This window comes from Eurosta solidaginis, chromosome 2 (genome assembly GCF_040869045.1).
Source record: "Eurosta solidaginis isolate ZX-2024a chromosome 2, ASM4086904v1, whole genome shotgun sequence".
Lineage (NCBI taxonomy): Eukaryota > Metazoa > Arthropoda > Insecta > Diptera > Tephritidae > Eurosta > Eurosta solidaginis.
Window position 1 is genome coordinate 172,690,066 of NC_090320.1, and position 24,636 is coordinate 172,714,701.

Sequence of the window (24,636 nt, forward strand, 5' to 3'; positions counted from 1 at the left end):
TGAGCAATACTCGAGTATTGGACGAACCAGCGATGTGTAAAGAACCTTAGTGAGGTACGGATCATAGAACTCTTAAGCCCATCTTTTAACAAATCCAAGTAAACCCAACGCTTTGTTGGCAATAGATGAAATATGCATGTTAAAATTCAATTTCGGACCAAAAAGGACACCGAGATCATTTGCAATAGATATAAGCTCAAAAGGCGTACCATCGATTAAATAAGGTTTCAATGCTGGCTTCACTCGGTGAAATGTCATATGCTTACATTTAGAGCAATTTAAAGCTAGTAAACTTGTTGTGCACCAACATTGGAACGAGTCCAAGTCGGCCTGAAGAAGATCCAAGGAACTCAAATCGGTAGGACAGTAAGTGTAGCAAAGTTTTACATCATCCGCATACATTATAGTATGGGAATATAATATTGTCTGTGGCAAGTCATTAATAAAAAGGGCAAAGAGCAAAGGGCCTAGATGACTTCCCTGGGGTACACTGGAGAAACTCCGAACGATTCCGACAGATTGCACTTGAACAGGACTTTTTGGGTCCGGCTAGAAATATAGCTTTTCAGCAACATTAATAGGTGAAAGGGAAAGTCCAGTAAATCAAGCTTATGAATAAGTAACTCATGGTTGACGGTATCAAATGCTTTGCTGAAGTCCGTGTAGATGACATCCGTTTGCTTGTTCGCTAAAAATCTTTCCATAACTATAGAGGTGAATACAAGCAAATTTGCAGTGGTTGACCTTTGACGAATGAAACCGTGTAGGCATGGAGATAAAAGACTAGAACACTGATATTGAAGTTGACTGGTAACAATCTGTTCAAAGACTTAAGGAATGACTGAAAGTTTAGCAATACCCCTGTAGGTTTCTACTTTTGACCTACTACCTTTTTTATGCAGGGGTATAATAAAATACTGTTTCCAAAGTGCCGGGAATGACGCAGATCCCAGAGATAGCTCGAATAATTTTAAAATAGGCTCATACATATTTTCGGCGCAGTACCTATGCACGCAACTAGGTCCGGTCCCGGAGAAAAGGTGGGCTTCAAAGATTGAAGACTCTGAAGAACAATATTACCATCAATAGCAGGATTCCTAATGGAATTCGAGCTATCTAAGCGATAGGGATATTGACCGGAGTGAAAACCACTGGATGAATACGTGGACTTAAAGAACTCAGAAAATAGGTCAGCAACGTCGTCATCAGTGCAAGCTTTTTTTACATCCAAAGGTTAATGAGGAAGGATACCCAGAAGTTTTCCGCTTTGACCACCAAGTAGAATAAGTGAGATTTTACCATATCCATTTCCACAAATAAACAGTAGTAGTAGTAAAAGGATTCTGGGGTCCTGCCCCTATTATTATTTTATGGTGCAGTTGGTTCGTCTTCATAGCAAAAATTCGTCTGATTTTACACGCTTTAGAGGAAAAGTGTTCTACTCAGAAATACTGTGGTTCGCGAAGCCGGTGTTGGACCGGCTAAAGGTTATTCTACGCGGAAAGGTGTCCTACTTGATTTTTTTTGTCGGCACCACTGATTGCTTTTGCATAGTAGCGTCATTTTCTTCCATTTATTTTGTTTCTTGTGCTTTTGTGATTCATACTTTTTATGCTGTTTGTGAGACATAATTCTAATTTTTTATTTTATAATTTCTTTTCAACTTTTCAAAATTAGTAGTAAAAATATATATTTTCCTTTTTCTTTATTAACTGAAAGGTGGTAAGGTAATATTTATATTTATACCATATATATAGTATATATACCACCGGTCTCTATGATTTTTTCACACAACAATATATGCTATATACGTAAGCATTTGGTGAAATTTGAAGTTTCTAGCTGTTAAAATGGGGCTGAAACTGCGAAAATATATATATATATATATATACTATATATACCAACATATATATACTATATATACCGCCGATCTGTATGATTTTTTCAGAAAACAATATATACTACATACGTAAGCATTCATTGAAATTTGAAGCCTCTAGCTCTTAAAATAGGGCAGTAGTTACGAAAACTTTTTTTATCTGAACAATCGGTTGTAGGGTATATATACTATATATACGGCTGATCGCATCCATTTCTTCAGATAACAATATGTGCAATATATGAAAGCATATGGTGAAGTTTGAAGCTTCAATCTGATAAATTGAGGAAGCTATGACAAAAATCCTCTTTTTCTGAATAATTGGTTGTTTTGAGGATATACGCTATAGTGATCCGATCCGGCCGTTTGCGACAAATTTTATCAAGATATCTCAAAAATTGAGGGACTAGTTTGCACACAAACAGTCAGACGGACAAACGGACAGGCGGACATGGCTAAATCAACTCAGCTCTTCATTCTGATTATTTCGGTATACTTAATGGTGGGTCTATCTATTTTCCTTTAAGGACTTACAATTTTGAGATTCGTGCCAAAATTATAATTAGCGGTACCCGACAGATGATGTTCTGGGTCACCCTGGTCCACATTTTGGTCAATATTTCGAAAACGCCTTCACATGTACAACTAAGGGCCACTCCCTTTTAAAACCCTCATTAATACCCTTAATTTGATACCCATATCGTACAAACACATTCTAGAGTCAACCCTGGTCCACCTTTATGGCGATATCTCGAAAAGGCGTCCACCTATAGAACTAAGGCCCACTCCCTTTTAAAACCCTCATTAATACCTTTAATTTGATACCCATGTCATACAAACACATTCCAGGGTAACCCTAGGTTCATTTTCCTACATGGTGATTTTCCCTTATTTTGTCTCCAAAGCTCTCAGCTGAGAACCTAATGTTTGGTTACACCCGAACTTAGCCTTCCTTACTTGCTTTTTTGTGTCTTCATATGAAATCGGAGAATAACAAGAAAACCTTAATTAATATTTGAAATTTTTATCTTAGTGGAAGCAGAATTGACTGTGTATTCTTTTCAATAATCCTTTGTATATGGTTAGGTTAGGTTGAACTGGCCGGTTCATGAGGACCTCACATAGACTGCGTTAATCTGTACTGTTACCAGAAGTTTATTTTAAAAGCTGTATCACTCCTAGTAGCCTTAGCCTGGCAAGAGCAGGGCACGAGCACAGGACGTGCTCGATTGTTTCCTCCTCCATCCCGCACTTTCTACATCTGCTATCACTGACGAATCTTAATTTAAAGGCATGTGACGCCAGAAGACAGTATCCAGTCTGAATACCCGTCATGAGTCTACAGTCTTCTCTTTTTAATGATAGAAGCAACTTTGTTAGTCTAAGGTTGTAAGACCTACACCTAATCTTCGACACTTTACAGCCCTGCGCTTAGACCCACGCCTATCCCGCTAGGTCGATTATGTGCGCCTCTTGCCATCTCTTAATCTCGCCCAATCTAACTGGGACGTCTACGGAGTAAGATTCAAGGGATGCGCCCTTTTAGCTAGTTCATATGCTTTTTCATCCCCATCTATTCCCATATGCCCTGGCGTCCAATACAGATGTATGCTTCTCCCTGTCCCGGTTCTTTCCAAAGACTGCCTACACTCTAACATAGTTTTAGATGCTGTGCTGTGCGAAATTATTGACTTAATTGCTGCTTGGCCCTCAGTATAAAGGCTAACACAATTGCAGTTGAACCTATTCCTTCCACTACTTTGGAACCATCTGTGTACACATGTATCGCCTCTTCCGCTATTTGAGTACCCTTGCGCCAACCATCCACCTCTATTGTGGCTTTAAGATCCCCCTCGGAGCGCAGATAGGAAATCGGTAGGCTGCTAGTCCTGTAATTGAGGACGCTATACTACTTTGGCGTATGGTCGGCACTCAAGCTGCATTTGTTAACGCTATGTTCTTTGCTACCAGGTCTACAGATGTAATGTGCAGAATGGCACACAGTGCAGCCGTCGGGGTTGTTTCCAGGGCTCCCGTAATGCTAAGCATTGAAGAACTCCATAGTATAGAATAGGGTTTATAATAGCTATAAAACCCCAATGAGAAAGAGAGGGTGATAAACCCCACGTACAATTCAGTATTATTTTACATGCATAAAGTGCCGTTAAGGCCTTCTTCGCCCTCTCCTCCACGTTGAGCTTCCATTACAGCATACTGTCTAGGATGATTCCTTGATATTTTGTGAAAGGTTTCTCCTTTAGGGTCACCCCTCCTAACTTAGGCCTGGTCCAATTTGGGACCTTTTACCTCTTCGAAAACAAGACCATATCCGTCTTCTCCGCATTGGCTTTCAACCCGACATTATATCCCCAGGTATTAATATCCCGAAGCACCCGATCCATCAAAGTGCTAACCGTTGGGAGGTACTTCCCACTTATGACAATTGCAACGTCATCTGCGTAAGCCGTAAGTTTTACGGGTCCCTCATCGATGACCAGCGTCCACAGCAGATGTGATAGCAGCCCTCCCTGCGGTGTGTCCCTGTCCACTGATTTCGTGGCCTCATACAAACCCCTTTGCGAGTTAATCTTCCTGCAATTTAACAAGCTGCCGATCCATCTGGTTTAGGCTGGATATACTTTAATGTAATTAAGGCCATACATGATGGCCCATTTAGAAACATTGTTGAAAGTCCCGGCAATGTATAAAAATACTCCTACAGCATATTCCTTATATTCCTGGGCTTTCTCTATGCTGATTACCACCCTATGCAATGCGGTGTCTACCGGCTTGCCCTTGGTGTACGCATGGTTTGTTGTGGAGAACAGCTTTTCATTCACGTTGGAATTTATGTACACATCTATCAGCCTCTTAAAGGTTTTGAGCATTAATGATTTTCTTATCTCCTCATCCCCACGCATTGTCGTGCGCAGTTGCATCCGCGCCTATGACCAACCGCCCTTTGCGCCCTTCGTCATGTACTAGCCTCTTGCACTTCATCGGTGGAACCTCCGCAGTATGGGCTATGTAGCAGGATGCCAGGATAAATGCTTGGTTATTCTTGTACTCAACTGCCCCGCTACGAGGTCTTCAGTAGTGTAATTAGGCAACTTTGTTAGTCTAAGGTTGTAAGACCTACACATAATCTTCGACACTTTACAGCCCTGTTCTTAGAAAGTAAATTCAAGGCGCGATATACCTCCGAAGAGGTTAAGGCCTCTTTCAATTTTCGTCGTGCTCCTTTTAGTTTTTCCTACAAATTCGCGGGATGGGGCCTACATGTTTTACACCGACTCCTTGTTGAATTTTTATGGCAGCAATACACTCGGAGTGTTCACCAAATCGCTTCCATGGAGCGACCCGCTTAGAAAAGCTAGTTTCTAATTAAACAAATTTGTTTTTTAATTTTAATCGAATCGAGTACAATCTGATGTATAAACGAACTTTGAAATATTTTAAACTATTTCTTAGTCAAAAATCAAATTTTCCAAAAATTTTCATATAACTTAAATTTTCCGCTGTGACGCTCATGCTGTCGTTTTAAGAAATGGGCTTACCATGTATATTGGAACGATTTTCCGTCATCCCTTGTCAAATTTGGTTTTGAGACAAACCGGTTTCGGCGTTGTGCCATCATCAGTGTCGATTTTCGTCTGATCTGTTGTTTTCGTTTGTCCTGTATTTATAGTTTGTAGATACAAGAGCAGGTATTGTCAAAATTGATGCTTGTGTATATTTAATTATGTGTATGTGCTAGAGATATACGCCGCCGATAAACGCCGCCGCCGCCGCCGATTTTGGTCGTTTTTCGCACGCCGCCGCCGAATGTCAAAAATATCGGCGTGGCGGCGCGGCGTCCGGCGCGTTACTATATTTTCTACTCGTTTAAGACTGTTTAGGCCATTTATTGTTCATGTCGAAAATTGGTCGGATATGGTCGAAAATGGTATCAACGGATGCGCATCACTGCCAGTTATAAGAAACTAATTGCGAAATTTAACTTTTTATAACTATTCAAAAGTTATTTAAAATAACAAGCGCTTTCGATGTCAGCTTAACACGGACTTTCCATCACCCAATTCAGCAAGTTATTAAAACAAAATACTAAAAGAAAAGTTATATAATAAATTTATATGCTCACTTTGCAGTTTTGAAAAAATTAATAATGAACAATTAATTCAAATAAAATGACCCAAGGCGAAAATGTTTTCCTCAAGAATAAGCGAAATAAGTGATGCAAAATCCTTTAGTAGGTTCTAGGGGCATAAACCCTCCTTTGAAATTATTCTTAGCTCATACTTAAGTTGGGGATATATGTACATATGAGAAGGGCTTGAAAAATCGCTTGGGCTTACATTCAAACATCTGTTGTTTATTTGCGAAACCATACAATAGCGTCTGAAATGTTAATTTTGATTTTCACACTTCATCCTTCAACAGCCAAGTCTCCCGGTTTGACATTTCCTATAGTTGGCGGCCCTATCCAAAACTAGTCCCTTGAATCACATTGATTATAGCCTATCAACCAAGTTTAAATATCACCTACACGTTACGGCTCCTTTTACAATTGTGAATACGTAGGCATATATCTACCAGGTGAGGCTTTGTCCTTCGCAAGAACACTCAAAGTGGTGAAGCAAAAGCTTTCCCAAGACAGTGGAACTAATGACCGTGTGTGATACTACCCTAACGTAGTGGACAGTCGAACTTGGCTGAAAACTGAAGCTACGCGGTCATCCATAATGAGCTCCTATATCGTAAGGCCGGAAAACAGTAGTTAACAATTTTCAACTTAAAATCCGTCAACTTTCATTCTAAATTTGATTTAACGAAGGCTATTGAAATCAATGTTGTGAACACAAACGTCTGCAATCTTTGGTCTACATTTTAAAAATTTTATCCAGGGTCCTTGTAAAATTTTAATTATGTAGATGCGCCGAGGATTATACGGATTTTCATGACGCAATGACATCCAGTTAGACTGCTTATGATTTCGAGGGCGGCATCTTTGGCAGAATAGTCACTCCCTAACGTTTCAAAGTGTAGCTCGGCAGCATAGCTCAACAAAATCATCCGTTGGAAAGTCTTCGGAGCTACACCTAGAGCTTCTAGGAAAGTGACGTCGACGTAGGTATGAGTTCGAAGTCGCAGTCGAATAGCTTCTGTACTGGCATATGGTGTGAGGCTCAGGAGGCGTGGTAGCGACCGGTGGTAGGGATTCCTACTGTTCGCACATCGGAAATTTTAGCTCTTAAAAACTGGAGGCGCCCTGTACCACGATAGTGATGAGTATTAATAGACCATTCATAGCAACCCTAAGTCGCCTTTATGCGTAACCGCCAAGGAGCGACAAATGATTTAAAGAAATTGTGTTCGCGACGACTATTAGGAGTTAACCCTAGGTGAAACTACGCTTTGCATGGGATATTCAGGCAAAAGTGTGACTATTTTATGTATCTCTATTTCTTTTCAGCAGACGCAGCAGTACCAATTTCAAAGAACGGGGTTGGGTTCGAAGCCTCTCTGGAGCATGCGAACGAGGGACAATCCCTTCGCAAGGAGCTACTCCTGAAAATTTTTGAACGGTCTGCGAGATTTTGATGGAAAAACCCCGGATCTTTCCGAAATGGCCAACACGTTGATTTCCTTAAATACATATAAACAAAAACTTTTCTAAATATTATTTTTTTAAATAGAAAAATCAATCTTTTAAAGTAAGAACACCGGCGTACGCCGGCGCGCCTCCTACGCCACCGCCGCCGGTATATAATAGAGCCTACGCCGCCGCCGCCGATAAAGTGATCGGCGTAAACCTCTAGTATGTGCTGTGTGTTCATTCGTTAATCGCGTTAATTGTTTTGTGTTTATTTGTTGTTGTGTGTTTGTCTGTTGTGTGATTACTTTGTCTCTTGTAAACAAGTTTTAAAGGCTCAGAATGAAAATCGACACTGATGATGGCACAACGTCGAAACCGGTTTGTCTCAAAACCAAATTTGACAAGGGATGACGGAAAATCATTCCAATATACATCATTTATCCACCCTGTCGGAAAATCAACAAAACAAAATAAATAGGCTTATATTTTAATATGTGCCGACCACTGATGTTATGCCATATGCACTCTGTAGTGCTGTTTCAATGCGCGTGAAATATTCTCTTAGATCGTAGTTGCTGTTTGCATGTAGATGCAATATTTTCTGCTGCCTTCTATGTATGTGTGTATATATGCCTTGCTGTTAGGTTTGTGCATTCATTAAAAGCGGCATAGTGACGTATCAAAACTGGTAATATTTACCACAATATGTCTTAATTATTTTTGGCCTTTTACAAATTTATTATAATAATTATTTATCTACTTTATTACCTTTATTTATCATTTTATCCCAAACAGGTGAATTTTCCTATACTCATTGATGCTTTACATACATATGCCAAGAAAAAGTCGATCGATCTACTCTATATTAATAATTCCACAATAGTTGAACTTCCAAAAAATATCTTTGCAAATCTTAGTGTTAATAATATTCAATTATCAAGTTGTGAAATAAAAAAAATTGCGGATGACGCTTTTCGTGGCCAAGAGGCGGTATTGAGAAACTTAAACTTGCAAGACAACCTATTAACGGAAGTACCTCGTAAAGCGGTCAGCTCGCTTGGAAAACTTAATTTACTTGATTTGTCGAAGAATCTCATAACTTTTATACCTAGTCGAGCTTTCTCAAGTTTGTCCAAATTATCAACTCTAAAGTTAAATGACAACAATGTTACATTGGATGTAGGTGTATTTAGCGGCCTCGAAGAATGTCTTAAAAATTTAAATCTCAAAGGTACTCGTCAGCGACACATTCCCGAAAGTATACGCGGCCTTAGACGTCTGGCGTTTTTAGATCTTTCACTAAATGGCATACAAGAGTTACCTGGTGCTGGTGGCATACGTACGTTTGATGGTCTAGATTCTTTATATGCTTTGAATTTGGAGCGTAACTTCATACAAAGTTTAGGAGAAACTTCTTTTGCTGGAATTCGAAAAACGTTAAGCTCTTTAAGTCTATTAAATAACTTGCTGTCCGAGTTTCCTGTTGGAGCTATACATTCTCTTAAAGAACTGCGGGTTCTAGATATTGGCTTCAACTTGTTCACAATATTACCCGAGGCAGCTTTTCGTGGTAATCCAAGTATCACATTATTGGCTTTGGATGGAAATCCTTTGGCAACGGTACCTGGAAATGCTTTCGCACATCTTAATTCAACATTGCGTGGTTTATCACTCGGAGGCCGATTCCTACATTGTGATTGTAAGTTACGTTGGGTTGCAGAATGGATTCGTAAGGGCGATTTACAAGTTACTTCACGTGAACGTAGTCCACAGTTTTGTGGTTCACCAATACAATTTCGGGAACGTGGATTTTACTCAATACAACCGGAGGAACTATTATGTCCAGAAACGGAGAACACTTCAAAAGACGCCAGTAAAGAAGTTGGTTACTCCGAATCGAAAGTCGGAACTACGCCTTTTGATGTTCAGTATACAAAAACCATCAAAAATAACAAAACATCACCTGATTTTGGAAATAATAAGGATATCCAAATAATATCCACGACCATGACCGCAAACAGTTCTTTGATTCCAACAACGACATCCCAAACTAGAGCAACATCATTTTCAACAACAACTGTAATTTATATGCATATTTATTTTAATTATCCTACAATGTCATATAATTTTAATCTAGTTACAGATGAAAACTCCTACTACAATAACTGTGGCAACGTTATTACCACCAAATTCGGTATCTTCCAGTGTAGTGAGTTCAACAATAACAACAAATCCGACTATATTTTTTAAAGAATTTAATTCAAAAACAACCACGGATAGCATGATAAAAAATAGTAATAAACAGCTTCCCAACTGGCGTTCAAGTGGTACAACGTCCAAACCAGTTATTGCAAATAACCCACTTAACAAGCAGCAGCGTCCACCATTAGTTTTAGGACTCCCTCCACAACGTGAAACCTTTCTAGATGATACAAATGAAGTCAAAGTAAAGAATGCTTTTAGTCAAGATAACTCAGTCATTATTCAATGGGATTCGGATACAGCTAACATACTGGGATTTCGTGTAGTGTATCGACTGTTTGGGGAAAAGACTTTTAAGCAAGGACCCCCGCTAGAAGCAAGCGAACGCGAGTTCAAAATAAAGAATGTACCAGCGCAAGAATGTATGATTGTGTGCGTTATTTCCTTGGAAGAATTACATGTGACACCCGAAACTGTTCAGTATAATCAATGTCGTGAAGTACGAACTGTAGCGTCACAGGCAGCCAATATGGATAAGATAACAATTGCGGCAAGTGCGGCCATTTGTGGTACAATTATTGTGGCAGTAATTGTGTTTATAGCAGCAAGTAGGTAAGCAAAATACTCATGTGTAAATATGTATAAATCATTTAACCAACAAAGTGATTGCATTTTTGCATACGCAGTTATAGCAAAATTATGCTAATATATGTAGACCCCATATATAAATGGACCCTGACCCTGATTTCAGGGTATATTAGTCGGTTTTTGAAATGCAATATGCCAATAAATGTTTCTTTCTTTTCAGTTCACTATTAGAAACATGCAAACATAAATAATTTCTTCTTATATGAAGTAACTTAATTTTTATTATATTTTAAATGTTCACCACTTTACTTCTAAAAATGAAGTAGGTGAAGCTCTTATAACAGGAAATTTGTATGGGAATGTAATTTTAAACTGTTGTACTTTTTATGAACGGGGGTCAGTTTTAATTTAAATTTTTTTTTTAATTCGACGCGCAGTGGTGCGCAATGCAGGCATGTTTCTGAATATCACATATCACATAACATCAGCTAGCTTTTCAGAAGCTGAGTTTTGAACTCGAAATCTCCAACATTCATACATACTTCATACTGGCGCACTCAGCCATATGAATGCCCTGCTGCACGCTTTGTAATTTGTCCTAAGTATTGCCTTTTTGTTGATATTCCTTTATACACAATAGGGTACCTATGTATACTATGTATATGTTTTTAATCCAAATTGTGTGGAAAATTTATGGGCGCGTTCAACAGAACTTGAATGGTGACATGGGCTGGGGGAAAAGAATTTACCCCCGGTAGGTATACCGATAGTAAGAGGCGATCATAATACTTCGTAACAAATTTCGGGGACACACCTTTCTTTCGTTGTGAGTTGTCTCACAGCCCCAAATCTCCTTCCAGAAAACCTTCCGAATTAATTGCTTTATCGTATCTGGCTTTCATCTTGTCACTCATAAACCTGGTTCGTTGTCTTACAAGATCGTGTATTTCTCTCATTTCTTCCTCCAAGGCAAAAATGGATTTAGTGGCATCGGAATTTATCCAAACTTCAAGTCAGCTGGCTGTCGAGGGTCATTGCCAGAAATTACCTTTGTGGAAATTTTGGGCCGTTGTCTCATGCGCTGCCGATTGGTAAGCCATCAAGAACAATGATATGTTTGTATCCCTCTCTTTATTTATTTATTTATTTATTTATTACGACTCTTAGAGCCTAGCTCGAAAACTTAAAAATATGATTGCATTAATTAACAATGTGTACTTAATCTAAATTTTTAAATTAACAATTTAATTATGACGCATGTATCACTAATGCATTTAAATCTCAACAATTATATCATTTAATCGGCCTAGATATGGAGTAATCATACAACCGGCTCTTAGATAAGTTTCTATCACAATTTTTAATATATTCAGGTAGTTCGTTGAAGCATTTTAACCCTTTGTAAAAAATACTATTTTGTTCCGATTCGGTTTTACAATTGGGCTATTTAAAATCATTTATCTGCCTTGTATATATATCATGGACCTTGTAGTTAAATGTAACAGTTGTTCTGAGATAAATAAATTTCACCTCGTTGAAGAATATTTTTTGTTTAACGCTCATCCAATTTAAACTTAGAAGCATGTCTTTTATAGGAGTATCATAGCGTTTGCTTAAAATAAAGCTCATTGCTTTATTTTGCATTTTTTGCAACTTATCAATTTGCGAATCTTTCATAATAAAAAATATAGTTGAGCAATAAATAAAGTAATGCTCAACTATGGATTTATATACCTTTACTTTGTAATAATTACTTAAGTTTTTACAAGTTCTTTGAATAAACCATAATTTATTTTAGTTTGCAATCAATTTGAGCACCCAAATATTTCATCGTATTTACGTTTTCAATTTAAATATTATTTATTGTAATAGTTTCAAAATTAGCAACGTTTTTTTCTTGAAATAAGCATGTATTCAGTTTTTTCTGTATTCATTTTAAGTCTGTTAGCACACATCCAGATATAAAATTCGTTTAAGTCACTTTGTAACTTTGTTCTTATATCACTTTCACATTTGCCATTTATAGAAATCAGAGCATCATCGGCGAAAAGTTTTATGGAGCTGAATTTCAAAACAGAATTTATATCATTAACTAGAAGACCCGGCAGACATTGTCCTGCCCTAAATTTGGCCTATCTGCATACATTTAATAAGTTTTTCCGCCTGACTCTGCCCCCCCCCCCCCCCCCCCCCTCTTCACGTTTTCCTAATACTTTTATTCACTCCTCCCTCCGTCTTTTTCGCTTCATCTATCTCCATCTTCGTCTCATTCTATCTCTTTCTCAATCTCCTTCTCTCTTTTCTCTTCTCTCAATTTCTACTCATTCTTCTGCATGCCTTATTGCCTGTGGGGTGGTATGTATTTTATTCCAGTCCCAGTCCCAGTCCAACTCCGAGTCTCACTCCCAGTCCTAGTCTTAATCCCAGTCCCAGTCCGTCTCTGGATAATATATTACTCTGTACTAAAGCACTCATCAACAGCTTTCATTTGATATCCATATTGTATAAATACTGTCTAGGCATTCACTGGCCCATGTTTTGGCTTATATCTCGAGACCCTAGTCACCCAGGGGTATGCAAATTACCCTCTACACAACTAAAGACTCTTCTGAATTAAAAAAAATGTCGTAGTACCTCTAAATCGCGGGCCCCTCAGAAACCCCCCACCCTCTCGGCGGGCCTGGTGATGTGCTGTACTTGATATCATTCGCTATAATATTTTTTATTGATAAGCAGGTTGTTTAATTAAACACCAAGAAATTACACGGAAGTATATCCGCACCACCTGAAAATATGAGTGCCACTGCGTATACGTAACATTTTATTATTACGCATAAACAAATAAAAAAAAATTGCAATAAAATAATATTGCGACTACAAACTGAGTTATAACCTATCCTATCTCTCAATTTAGATCAAGCTACATACGGGGTGCAAAACAAATTCAAAATCAGTTCAGTAGTTTACGAGTCCATCGCGGCCATAAATGTTGGGACACATGTTTTTTGTATATTAAGATATAAAGGTTGAATAAAATTGGAGCAAGAACAGAGCCTTGAGGTAGGCCAATCTTAACATCGACTTCATCTGATATTTTCGAACCAATTAGGGTTTTTGCTAACGATTTGTTAAGAAATCTTTACACCAATCCAATTCAACATCTCTAGTGCCTATTCCTTCCAATTTTTCTAATAATATTTTTTGATCTATAGTTTCGAAAGCTCTTTTAAGATCAACGAAAACTGCTATAATCGCATTTTTATTATTAAGTTCTTCTTTCCATTCAGCTAAAACCATATTCAAAGCTGTTTCGCAGGAATATTTTTTTCTAAATCCTGATTGCTGTGGTATGAGTAAAATTTTTTTCCATCCAAGTATTGAACCAACTGGTTTTTTAACACAAGTTCTAAAATCTTGTCGTCACTGGCCAGTGTATTTATCGAACGTAGCTCCTCTGCTTTGATTGTGTTTTAACTTTTTCAATTGGCACAATGGTAGAAGTTTTCCAAATACCCGGAACTATGCCACTACTTAAACTTTCATTTATGATTTGTGCATAGAAGTACCCTAAATATGGTATCCTGTCTTTAACAACACCATCTGATAACAGCTCGCTTAGCTTTAAACGTCATCTGTACTAACTTTTGCAAATTTGAAAATCCCATTTAACTGAATACGAAAATTTACTTCTGTATAAAATTCTTCTATATTATTGCAAATATCCTCAATGCTTTCAACAAAATATTTATTTAGGTTGTTAGCAACATTAGATTCATTAACGTATGCTGTATTGTTTATAAGAATTTTGTTGAAGGAAGAGCCTCCATTAATCCTATTTATTGCGAATTTCAAATATTTCCGCATCGCCTTACTATCTTGACTATTCATCTGCTTGATTTTTTTTACTTTTTACCATCTTTTTATATTCTTTCTTTATGTTTATATACTCATCCCATTCTCCGGATATTTGAGCTAATTTATAAATTTCTAGTTTATATTTATTCATGTTGGCCAACTCATTGTCATACCATTCATTAATTAACATTAAGTGTACTACCTTTTCCTAAGTTAAGTTTCGCATGGCATTCAAAAGGTTGCTTATAACCAGCACTACTTTTGACTCTAAATCAATACTATTAAAGTTACTAAAATCACACAAGCGCAATTGATTAATAAGTTCTTCAGTATTATAATACTCCCAAGAAGTAATTCTTTTAAGGCTTCTAATTTTTGACCTAGGACTGCTTTTAATTTTAAATTGGATTGTTTCATGATCTGATATTTGGTGTTCATCTAACTTTTCACATACGGTATCTTCAGTATTCGAAAAGAGTGAACCAATTTTAGTTTTTGATGTCTCAGTTATACGGGTATCAAAATCAACTTTTTGATTCATTAAGTATGATTTAAATAGATCAGTTAGTTGAATGCTATAAGTTGAGCTATTATTCAAATTGATATTAAAATCACCTACAAGAATACTACTATCAGACAGTTCGCAAGTATTACCTAGGACGTTGCGCAAATAGTTAATGAAATCGACATCACTTTTCTAGGAGAGTGATAAATCACTCCAATTTGCCATTTTGGGTTAAAGTGCTTCAATTTAATAAAAATACACCAAAGATTTTTACCTATTGCTTTGCTGAATTTAATCTTATATTCAATTGAATTATGTACGTAAATCAGCACACCGCCAGTATGTCTACTATGTGAATCGCATCGCACAAGTTTGTAGGTATGTATATTTAACTCTGGATTTGAAATTTCATTAGTGGTACATGTCTCAGCACATAATATTATAGCTGGGTTTTTTTATTTCTATAAGTCTTTCGAGTTCCTCTTTATTGCCTAAAATAGTATTAATATTATGATAAAGACAAATAGGATATTGATTCTGTAATGTACTTATGTTTAATCTGTCATATCACCCATTTTATTATACCATGCATTTCTGACAGATGGTAAATGTACCTGCTGGAGGAAATGCAGCCAACTTCGCTTTTGCTCTGGGGCCTTCTTCTTCAGGTGACAGCGAAACGCAGAGGTTGTTCAAATAAAAATAAAGCAAAAGAAATAAATCAAATCGTTTTAAATTAAAAGAAACAAATTGCATCCTCAGGTGTGGGGTGCTACCCTCTATTCGCATAAATAAATATTAGAAGAAAAACTCGAACCATAAAAGAAAAAAAGTAAAAATGCCGCTCACACGCTTTAATACATCAAGCGCATCGACAGTGGAGCACAAATCTACAGATACACAAAGAAAACCTAAGGCTTCTGAAAATAGCACCATTGTTGCACCTCCGCCTGCTCCTGGTGCTTCTGCTGCCTCTGCCATTTCATCGACCGCTGTAACTAGTACTTTTGGCAATACATTGCCTGCTGCCACTACCTCTTCCGCTATGGCGCCTGTTGTCACCGCTGCCAAACTGCCTGTTGCTGCCGCTGTTACTATAGCGCCTGTTGTCACCGCTGCTAAATTGCCTGTTGCTGCCGCTGCCACTACATTTCCTGTCGTTACCGCTGCCACTACATTTCTTGCCGTTACCGCTGCCTCTGCCACTACATCACCTGCTGCCTCCGCCACTATATTGCCTGTTTTTAACGCTGTTGCTGCCACTACATTGCCTGCTGTTACTACTATTGCTGTACATCATAATTCCCCCGCTGTTATGCTGTCCGATGCCTCTGGTGGGACCGTCGTAATGTTCAGTGAGAATACTAACAACGTTGCCTGGTGTGGTTCCACTCAGCCTCATATGAATGAATCCGCTGTAAACTATACCATAAGCCCAACTATTGCTTCTGACGTATCTGTTGGCCTTGAAGTCACACCATCAAGTGGAGAAATAAACCACCTTGAAGAGCAGTTAAGATTATTGAAGCTACGTAAAGAAGTAATGGAGCTCCAAGGTGTAGTCCAGCAATTGGAGTCTGGCCCGGTCATGCGCATAGGAAAGTACATCCATTTCGACGAACTTGATGCAGCAGTCCCAAAGTTTAGTGGCGACAATCACTACGATATAAATCGGTGGTTTTTACAGTTGGAAGAGTATGCTGATGTTAACAACTACAATGAAAGACATAAACGCCTAGCATTGCGCCGATGCATGACTGGTACAGCGAAAGAATTCGTTTTAAACCAAGGCCTAACGGATTAATCCACGTTGAAGCTTTTATTATGCGCAATGTTCCGCCGTAATTGCGACAGGAGGTCTATCGCCAGCTACGGTTACGCAAACTAAAACCGTCAGAATCGTGTTTCAGTTATGTGGTGGCAATGCTGTTATGAGTCCGTTGACCGTAAACCCGTAATTAGGACAGGGAATGCTTGTAAGGGGTCCCACCACTATGTTGTGTGCACTGGCTCTTACCCGGAGCTTCAGTTTAGTAGGTTCAGGTAAATAGTCGTGCGACCTAGCCCTTTCCCTGCCAGTCTAGACCGTAACAAGATAGTATAATATTTGCACACGGGAAGCTATATACATACCTCTACCACGCAACGTATTACATTGTACACATAATCCGCCTAGAAGCCTGCGCATCTAGCAGCGTAGATATACATACCTAAATACGTATGTAGGCTTTTGTAGGGCTGCTCTGCACCCGCCCTTCCATGGCATTGTTGTTGGTAGTAATGCCCCATTAAACAACCTACACTCCCTTTCCAATCAAACCAAATATATATTATAATTAGCAATTCATTCTCTTATTTATTTCTTTTTTTTTTTGAATTCAACTCATTCTATATTACAGTTATTCGCTTAGTCCTTTAGTAACTTAAAATATTACAATAATTCGTTTTCTGTTAACCTGTCTATTTTCTGTACTATATATAACTCAAATAATAACTCACTATTTTTTTTTTTTTTGGAGTAACTTGAACACCGAATCCTAACCTACCCCAACAGCTGTTTAGCTATAAGGTCATTGACCCAAATTTCTAGTTAATCAAATAAGTAAGAGAAACTATGGGCCTATCTATATACATACGTATACATATGTGCTCGAAAAAAGAAAAGCCCAAATCTGAGAGCCCTAAAGACAATTTGTCAATGAAATCAGGTATATGTATATGTATAAGTCTATAAATATACTGATGTCAATAGTTGTCAGAGACAAATTGGGAGAGTTCGCAAATAAAAAGAAAGAGTCAGTAGTTTAAAACACAACAAAAATGTTAATCAGCCAGTGCATTCCTATGTACATCCAAATATGTGAAACCGGCGATCACTCTCCGTAGTGGTTTGCAACAACAAGAAAAAAAATATTTCACTAGCGATCCAGGCTCAATCGCGCCTATTCGGCTGCATACATATTTCTGTATTTATGAATGAATAGCGATAGAGATATAGAACAATATAGCGTGTGGAAAAAAAAAAGAAATTTACATACTGGTTTCGCCTTCCCACGTAGCGACGAGGCCTCACCGCGGTGTAGTCGTGCTGCCTTTTTTCTTATTAATTATTAATTATAATCGATTATTAAAAGTATATTTAAGTGACAAAATGAGTTTACTAAGTGATTCCACTCTTACTTTACGGTTTTTTCGTTTGTTTGTTGTGGAAATCAATTGAGAAATGTTTAAATAGGCATTTAAGTGACATACAAGAAATTCTTCTCTTTGATTTTTTTTTTTTTTTGAAGAGTTCACAATCATATGTATGTATGCATATAGATATGTGTACTTATCTGTATAACCCTTGATTAGGAATTTTAAGGAAAAATTTAAGAGACAAAAATTTCAACTACGAGGATATTGCTGAGGTCGATTAGCACCCGGTGGTACATACTAGAGGCATCATTACATGCGCGTGTTATGTTTTATAAATTCCTGGAATTCTGATCCAATTAATAATAATTATGCCCTTATTTGTTTAAGTTTTAAAAACGAACTAAAAGTTAATTTTGTATTAACCCCGCGCTATCTTATAATTTACAAATTTCGTATAGTTATTTTTATCTTTGTTCTCTTCGTTTTCTTGCCTTTTTTATACTCAGTTGAGCAGAGCTCACAGAGTATATTAAGTTTGATTGGATAACGGTTGGTTGTACATATATAAAGGAATCGAGATAGATATAGACTTCCATATATCAAAATAATCAGGATCGAAAAAAAATTTGATTGAGCCATGTCCGTTCGTCCGTCCGTCCGTCCGTCCGTCCGTCCGTCCGTCCGTTAACACGATAACTTGAGTAAATTTTGAGGTATCTTGATGAAATTTGGTATGTAGGTTCCTGAGCACTCATCTCAGATCGCTATTTAAAATGAACGATATCGGACTATAACCACGCCCACTTTTTCGATATCGAAAATTTCGAAAAACCGAAAAAGTGCGATAACTCATTACAAAAGACAGATAAAGCGACGAAACTTGGTAGATGGGTTGACGTTATGACGCAGAATAGAAAATTAGTAAGATTTTGGACAATGGGCGTGGCCCCGCCCACTTTTACAAGAAGGTAATTTAAAAGTTTTGCAAGCTGTAATTTGGCAGTCGTTGAAGATATCATGATGAAATTTGGCAGGAACGTTACTACTATTACTCTATATGTGCTAAATAAAAATTAGCAAAATTGGATTAAGAACACGCCCACTTTTTAAAAAAAAATTTTTTTTAATTCAAATTTTAACAAAAAATTTAATATCTTTACTGTATATAAGTAAATTAAGTCAAAATTCAACTCCAGTAATGATATGATGCAACAAAATACAAAAATAAAAGAAAATTTCAAAATGGGCGTGGCTCCGCCCATTTTCATTTAGTTTGTCTAGAATACTTTTATTGCCATAAGTCGAACAAAAATTTACCAATCCTTCTCAAATTTGGTAGGAGCATAGATTCTATGACGGTAACTGTTCTCTGTGAAAATGGGCGAAATCTGTGGAAGCCACGCCCAGTTTTTATACACAGTCCACCGTCTGTCCTTCCGCTCGGCCATTAACACAATAACTTGAGCAAAATCCGATATATCTTTACTAAACTTAGCCCACGTACTTACCTGAGCTCACTTTTTCTTGGTATAAAAAATGGGCGAAATCTGACCATAACCACGCCCACTTTATCGATATCGAAAATTACGAAAAATGAAAAAAATGCCATAATTCTATACCAAATACGAAAAAAGGGATGAAACATGGTAACTGGATTGGTTTGTTGACGCAAAATATAACTTTGGAAAAATCTTTGTAAAATGGGTGTGACACCTACCATATTAAGTAGAAGAAAATGAAAAAGTTCTACAAGGCGAAATCAACAGCCCTTGGAATCTTGGCAGGAATACTGTTAGTGGTATTGCATATATAAATAAATTAGCAGTACCCGACAGATGATTTTCTGGATCACCTGGTCCACATTTTGGTGGATATCACGAGAACGCCTTCACATATACATCTAAGGGCCACTCGCTTTTAAAACCCTCATTAATACCTTTAATTTGATATCCATATCGTACAAAAACATACCAGAGTCACCCCTGTCCCACCCTAATGGCGATATCTCGAAAAGGCGTCCACCTATAGAACTAATGCCCCCTCTCTCTTAAAATGCCCAGTAACACCTTTCGTTTGATACCCATATCGTACAAACATTCTAGAGTAACCCCTGGCCCACCCTAATGGCGATATCTCGAAAAGGCGTCCACCTATAGACCTAGTGTCCACTCCCTCTTAAAATGCTCAGTAACACCTTTCGTTTGATACCCATATCGTACAAACATTCTAGAGTCACCCCTGGCCCACCCTAATGGCAATATCTCGAAAAGGCGTCCACCTATAGACCTAATGCCCACTCCCTCTTAAAATGCTCAGTAACAGCTTTCGTTTGATACCCATATCGTACAAACATTCTAGAGTCACACCTGGCCCACCCTAATGGCGATATTTCGAAAAGGCGTCCACCTATAGAACTAAGGATTACTCCCTTTTAAAATACTCATTACCACCTTTCATTTGATACCCATATCGTACAAACACATTCTAGAGTCACCCTGGCCCACCCTAATGGCGATATCTCGAAAAGGCGTCCACCTATAGACCTAATGTCCACTCCCTCTTAAAATGCTCAGTAACACCTTTCGTTTGATACCCATATCGTTAAACATTCTAGAGTCACCCCTGGCCCACCCTAATGGCGATATCTCGAAAAGGCGTCCACCTATAGACCTAATGTACACTCCCTCTTAAAATGCTCAGTAACACCTTTCGTTTGATACCCATATCATACAAACATTCTAGAGTCACCCCTGTCCCACCCTAATGGCGATATCTCGAAAAGGCGTCCACCTATAGACCTAATGCCCACTCCCTCTTAAAATGCTCAGTAACACCTTTCGTTTGATACCCATATCGTACAAACATTCTAGAGTCACACCTGGCCCACCCTAATGGCGATATCTCGAAAAGGCGTCCACCTATAGAACTAAGGATTACTCCCTTTTAAAATACTCATTACCACCTTTCATTTGATACCCATATCGTACAAACACATTCTAGAGTCACCCTGGCCCACCCTAATGGCGATATCTCGAAAAGGCGTCCACCTATAGACCTAATGCCCACTCCCTCTTAAAATGCTCAGTAACACCTTTCGTTTGATACCCATACCGTACAAACATTCTAGAGTCACCCTTGGTCCAGCTTTATGGCGATATCTCGAAAAGGCGTCCACCTATAGAACTAAGGATTACTCCCTTTTAAAATACTCATTACCACCTTTCATTTGATACCCATATCGTACAAACACATTCTAGAGTCACCCTGGCCCACCCTAATGGCGATATCTCGAAAAGGCGTCCACCTATAGACCTAATGCCCACTCCCTCTTAAAATGCTCAGTAACACCTTTCGTTTGATACCCATATCGTACAAACATTCTAGAGTCACCCTTGGTCCACCTTTATGGCGATATCTCGAAAAGGCGTCCACCTATAGAACTAAGGATTACTCCCTTTTAAAATACTCCTTACCACCTTTCATTTGATACCCATATCGTACAAAGACATTCTAGAGTCACCCCTGGCCCACCCTAATGGCGATATCTCGAAAAGGCGTCCACCTATAGACCTAATGCCCACTCCCTCTTAAAATGCTCAGTAACACCTTTCGTTTGATACCCATATCGTACAAACATTCTAGAGTCACCCCTGGCCCACCCTAATGGCAATATCTCGAAAGGGCGTCCACCTATAGACCTAATGCCCACTCCCTCTTAAAATGCTCAGTAACACCTTTCGTTTGATGCACATATCGTACAAACACATTCTAGAGTCACCCCTGGCCCACCCTAATGACGATATCTCGAAAAGGCGTCCACCTATAGACCTCATGCCCACTCCCTCTTAAAATGCTCAGTAACACCTTTCGTTTGATACCCATACCGTACAAACATTCTAGAGTCACCCCTGGCCCACCCTAATGGCGATATCTCGAAAAGGCGTCCACCTATAGACCTAATGCCCACTCCCTCTTAAAATGCTCAGTAACACCTTTCATTTGATTCCCATATCGTACAAACACATTCTAGAGATACCCCTGGTCCACCTTTATGGCGATATCTCGAAACGGCGTCCACCTATGGAACTAAGGATCACTCCTTTTCAAAATACTCATTAACAGCTTTCATTTGATACCCATATCGTACAAACACATTATAGAATCACCCCTGGTCCACCTTAATGGGGACATCTCGAAAAGGCGTCCACCGATAGACCTAAGGCCCACTCCCTCTTAAAATGCTCAGTAACACCTTTCATTTGATACCCATATCGTACAAACAAATTCTAGAGTCAGCCCTGGTCTACCTTTATGGCGATATCCCTAAATGGCGTTCATCCATAGAACTATGGCCTATTCTCTCTTAAAATACTCTTTAATACCTTTCATTTGATACACATGTTATACAACCACATTCCAGGGTTACCCCAGATTGATTTTCCTTATTTTGTCTCCATAGCTCTCAACTGAGTATGTTATGTTCGGTTACACCCGAACTTAGCCTTCCTTACTTGTTTTCTTCTTCTTTTGTTTTATATATATTATATATATTTATATAACGTGTATTTCAAACAAAAAAAACTTATGTATTTAATTTCACGCCTTTTTCTTGGGTTTTGTTCTTAGTTTCCACTAATGGCTGCCCTACATGTCACTTATAATTTTATTTATTTAACAAAAATAAGGGTTTGCCGTATGAATTTTATAAATTTGTCTGCTTTGGTTTTACCGACTTTTGTTGATGACGATGGGATACAGCTCGAGGAATGGTGAAGTTCATGAAGGTTTGCTTGTACTCTCGGGATGCAGCCGGGAATTGTTGGTGTGGTGGCCTTCACATGTAGCAATATATAGGTGGCTTTCTGGAGGTTCTGTTGAAATTCAGGTGGCCAGTGGTGATTCTTCCCGCATAAGTTTACCGCGGTTACGCCTTAATCTTTAAGGGACTTAATACTCTTAGCGAACTTTACTTAACAAATTATATACCGCGGATGTTGCATTATGTAAACGCATAATATGTATGTATATATATTTTTTTTCCACCGAGAATCTCCACTGACATCTGCCTCCTTCGATCGCTCGTACCAAAAAGAAGGAAACAAAAAGCTCTTTCCGGGAGCATGGCCCAAGACAAATTTTTGACAGCTATCCAGTCAGCTGATTCGTAGCTGGTATAAATAGAAGTGTTCGGATAAGCTGTGGTGAATAAGATACAAAAAAAATACTTTGTACCGGAAATCCAAATATGCCCAAAGAAAACTGGTGTATTTTTGTCCAAGAGCGTTTACGTCACAAATATGTACCTCGGTACAATGCAATCAATCTCTGCCCAAACGGAGATAATGAAGCAGGAGTTGGTAGACATTATAGTGGACGGAATCCCAGACAGCAGCAACAATATAAGCATCTTGTATGGCGCTAATATCATAAGCGAACTCATATGCCGAATGGAACGTTACGAGCAACGTCGTCACAGCGTTGGTGTGTGCAAACCATTGAGCACAGAGGTATCAAATACCGCAGTAAAGGCAAACACTACTGAAGATCTTTCCACTGTACGTTGTTTCAACTACTCGCGATTCGGGCATTATCAGAGTGCCTGCCCAAAGCCGCAACGCCCAGCCGGGTCATGTTTTATTTGCCACCAACTAGGACATATGCATCGCAATTGCCTAAGGAAGAAAACCCAAACATCTCAAGTTGCAGTCGTATCCATGGATGACTATGTTTCTTTAGAATCTCAGCAAGAGATCAGTGTGGCCTTTTACGATAAAAATCGAAAAATATGTACAGGTTTTACAAATATCATCTCTCTTTTCAATTCCGGTAGTTCTATTTGCCTTATGCAAAGATCAGTTGCTGAAAAATTTGTTAAGCTGTAATTTCGGGTAAAGCCTACACAATTCGTTGGCGTTGGTAAAAGAAGGATATATTCTTTTGGCACAGCATTGTGTGCAATCTATTTTCGTAAATTAATTGGAAATATTAATGTAATAATAGTTCCAGGTGAAACTTTAACTCTTCCATTAATTCTTGGTCGAGATTTTTTGAGAAAATTTAACATTCACTTAATACAATTAAATGAAATATCAAATGAATTTAATAAAAACGCAAAACAAAAGGTACCTTCTACAAATACTGAATTAAATAAAGAAAATCGGAAAAAATATATATCTGATTCGATTATTAATAAATTTGTTGATGCTGACTTAAGCGTTATATTAGATGGTAATAAGCCTACATTAAGTGAAGTATATGACAGATGTGATCATAATAAGCAGGACTCAAAAGAAATGGGCAATTACGATATGACGGATCTGTTTGATTCAGCTGTGAAAGAGATAGGATCAATAGATGACAGTGTTTTTCAGTCGGAAATATATATAGGACCCAGGTTGGCTAAACGAGGAAGAGTGGTAATAATGGAAGTGTTGTCTAGTGAATATTTATCGCCTACATCAATTGAAAAAAAAAACCGTATGACTATAAAATGACAATCCGAACAACGGATGATATACCTTTCTATTCTTTGCCAAGACGATTATCGTTTAAGGATATGGAAGAAGTACAAAAGATCACTGATGATTCAATGAAACGCGAAATTATACGACCTAGTTACTCCCCTTATGCTTTTGTATGTGCATCGATTACAGAGCTTTGAATAAGAAAACAGTACGCGGCGACAATTTTGCATTGCCCCTAATAGACGATTGTATAGATTATATGTCGGGGAAAAAGTGGTACACTCTCTTTGACTTGAAAGATGGGTTCAGTCAGTTAGCAATGGATGAGGGATCTATTCCATTAACATCTTTTGTCAGACAACATGGGCAATTTGAGTACCTTAGAATGCCATTTGGCTTAAAGAATGCA

General features: G+C 38.2%; 1 protein-coding gene across 5 annotated transcripts in view; it reads left to right on the plus strand.

Moving 5' to 3' along the window:
• haf (leucine-rich repeat and fibronectin type-III domain-containing protein hattifattener) overlaps positions 1-24,636 on the plus strand; it is a 589,440-nt gene that overhangs the window by 214,581 nt on the left and 350,223 nt on the right. For 4 of the 5 annotated variants that reach the window (XR_010949699.1, XM_067766431.1, XM_067766435.1 and 1 more), the window contains 2 exons: positions 8,271-9,554; positions 9,613-10,289. Coding sequence is in view for 4 of the 5 variants with exons in the window: in XM_067766431.1 (XP_067622532.1) it covers positions 8,271-9,554; positions 9,613-10,289 (1,961 nt within the window). In the remaining variant the exon portion in view is untranslated. The remainder of the gene's footprint in view (positions 1-8,270; positions 9,555-9,612; positions 10,290-24,636) is intronic. The other variant, XM_067766433.1, reaches the window with a different exon arrangement.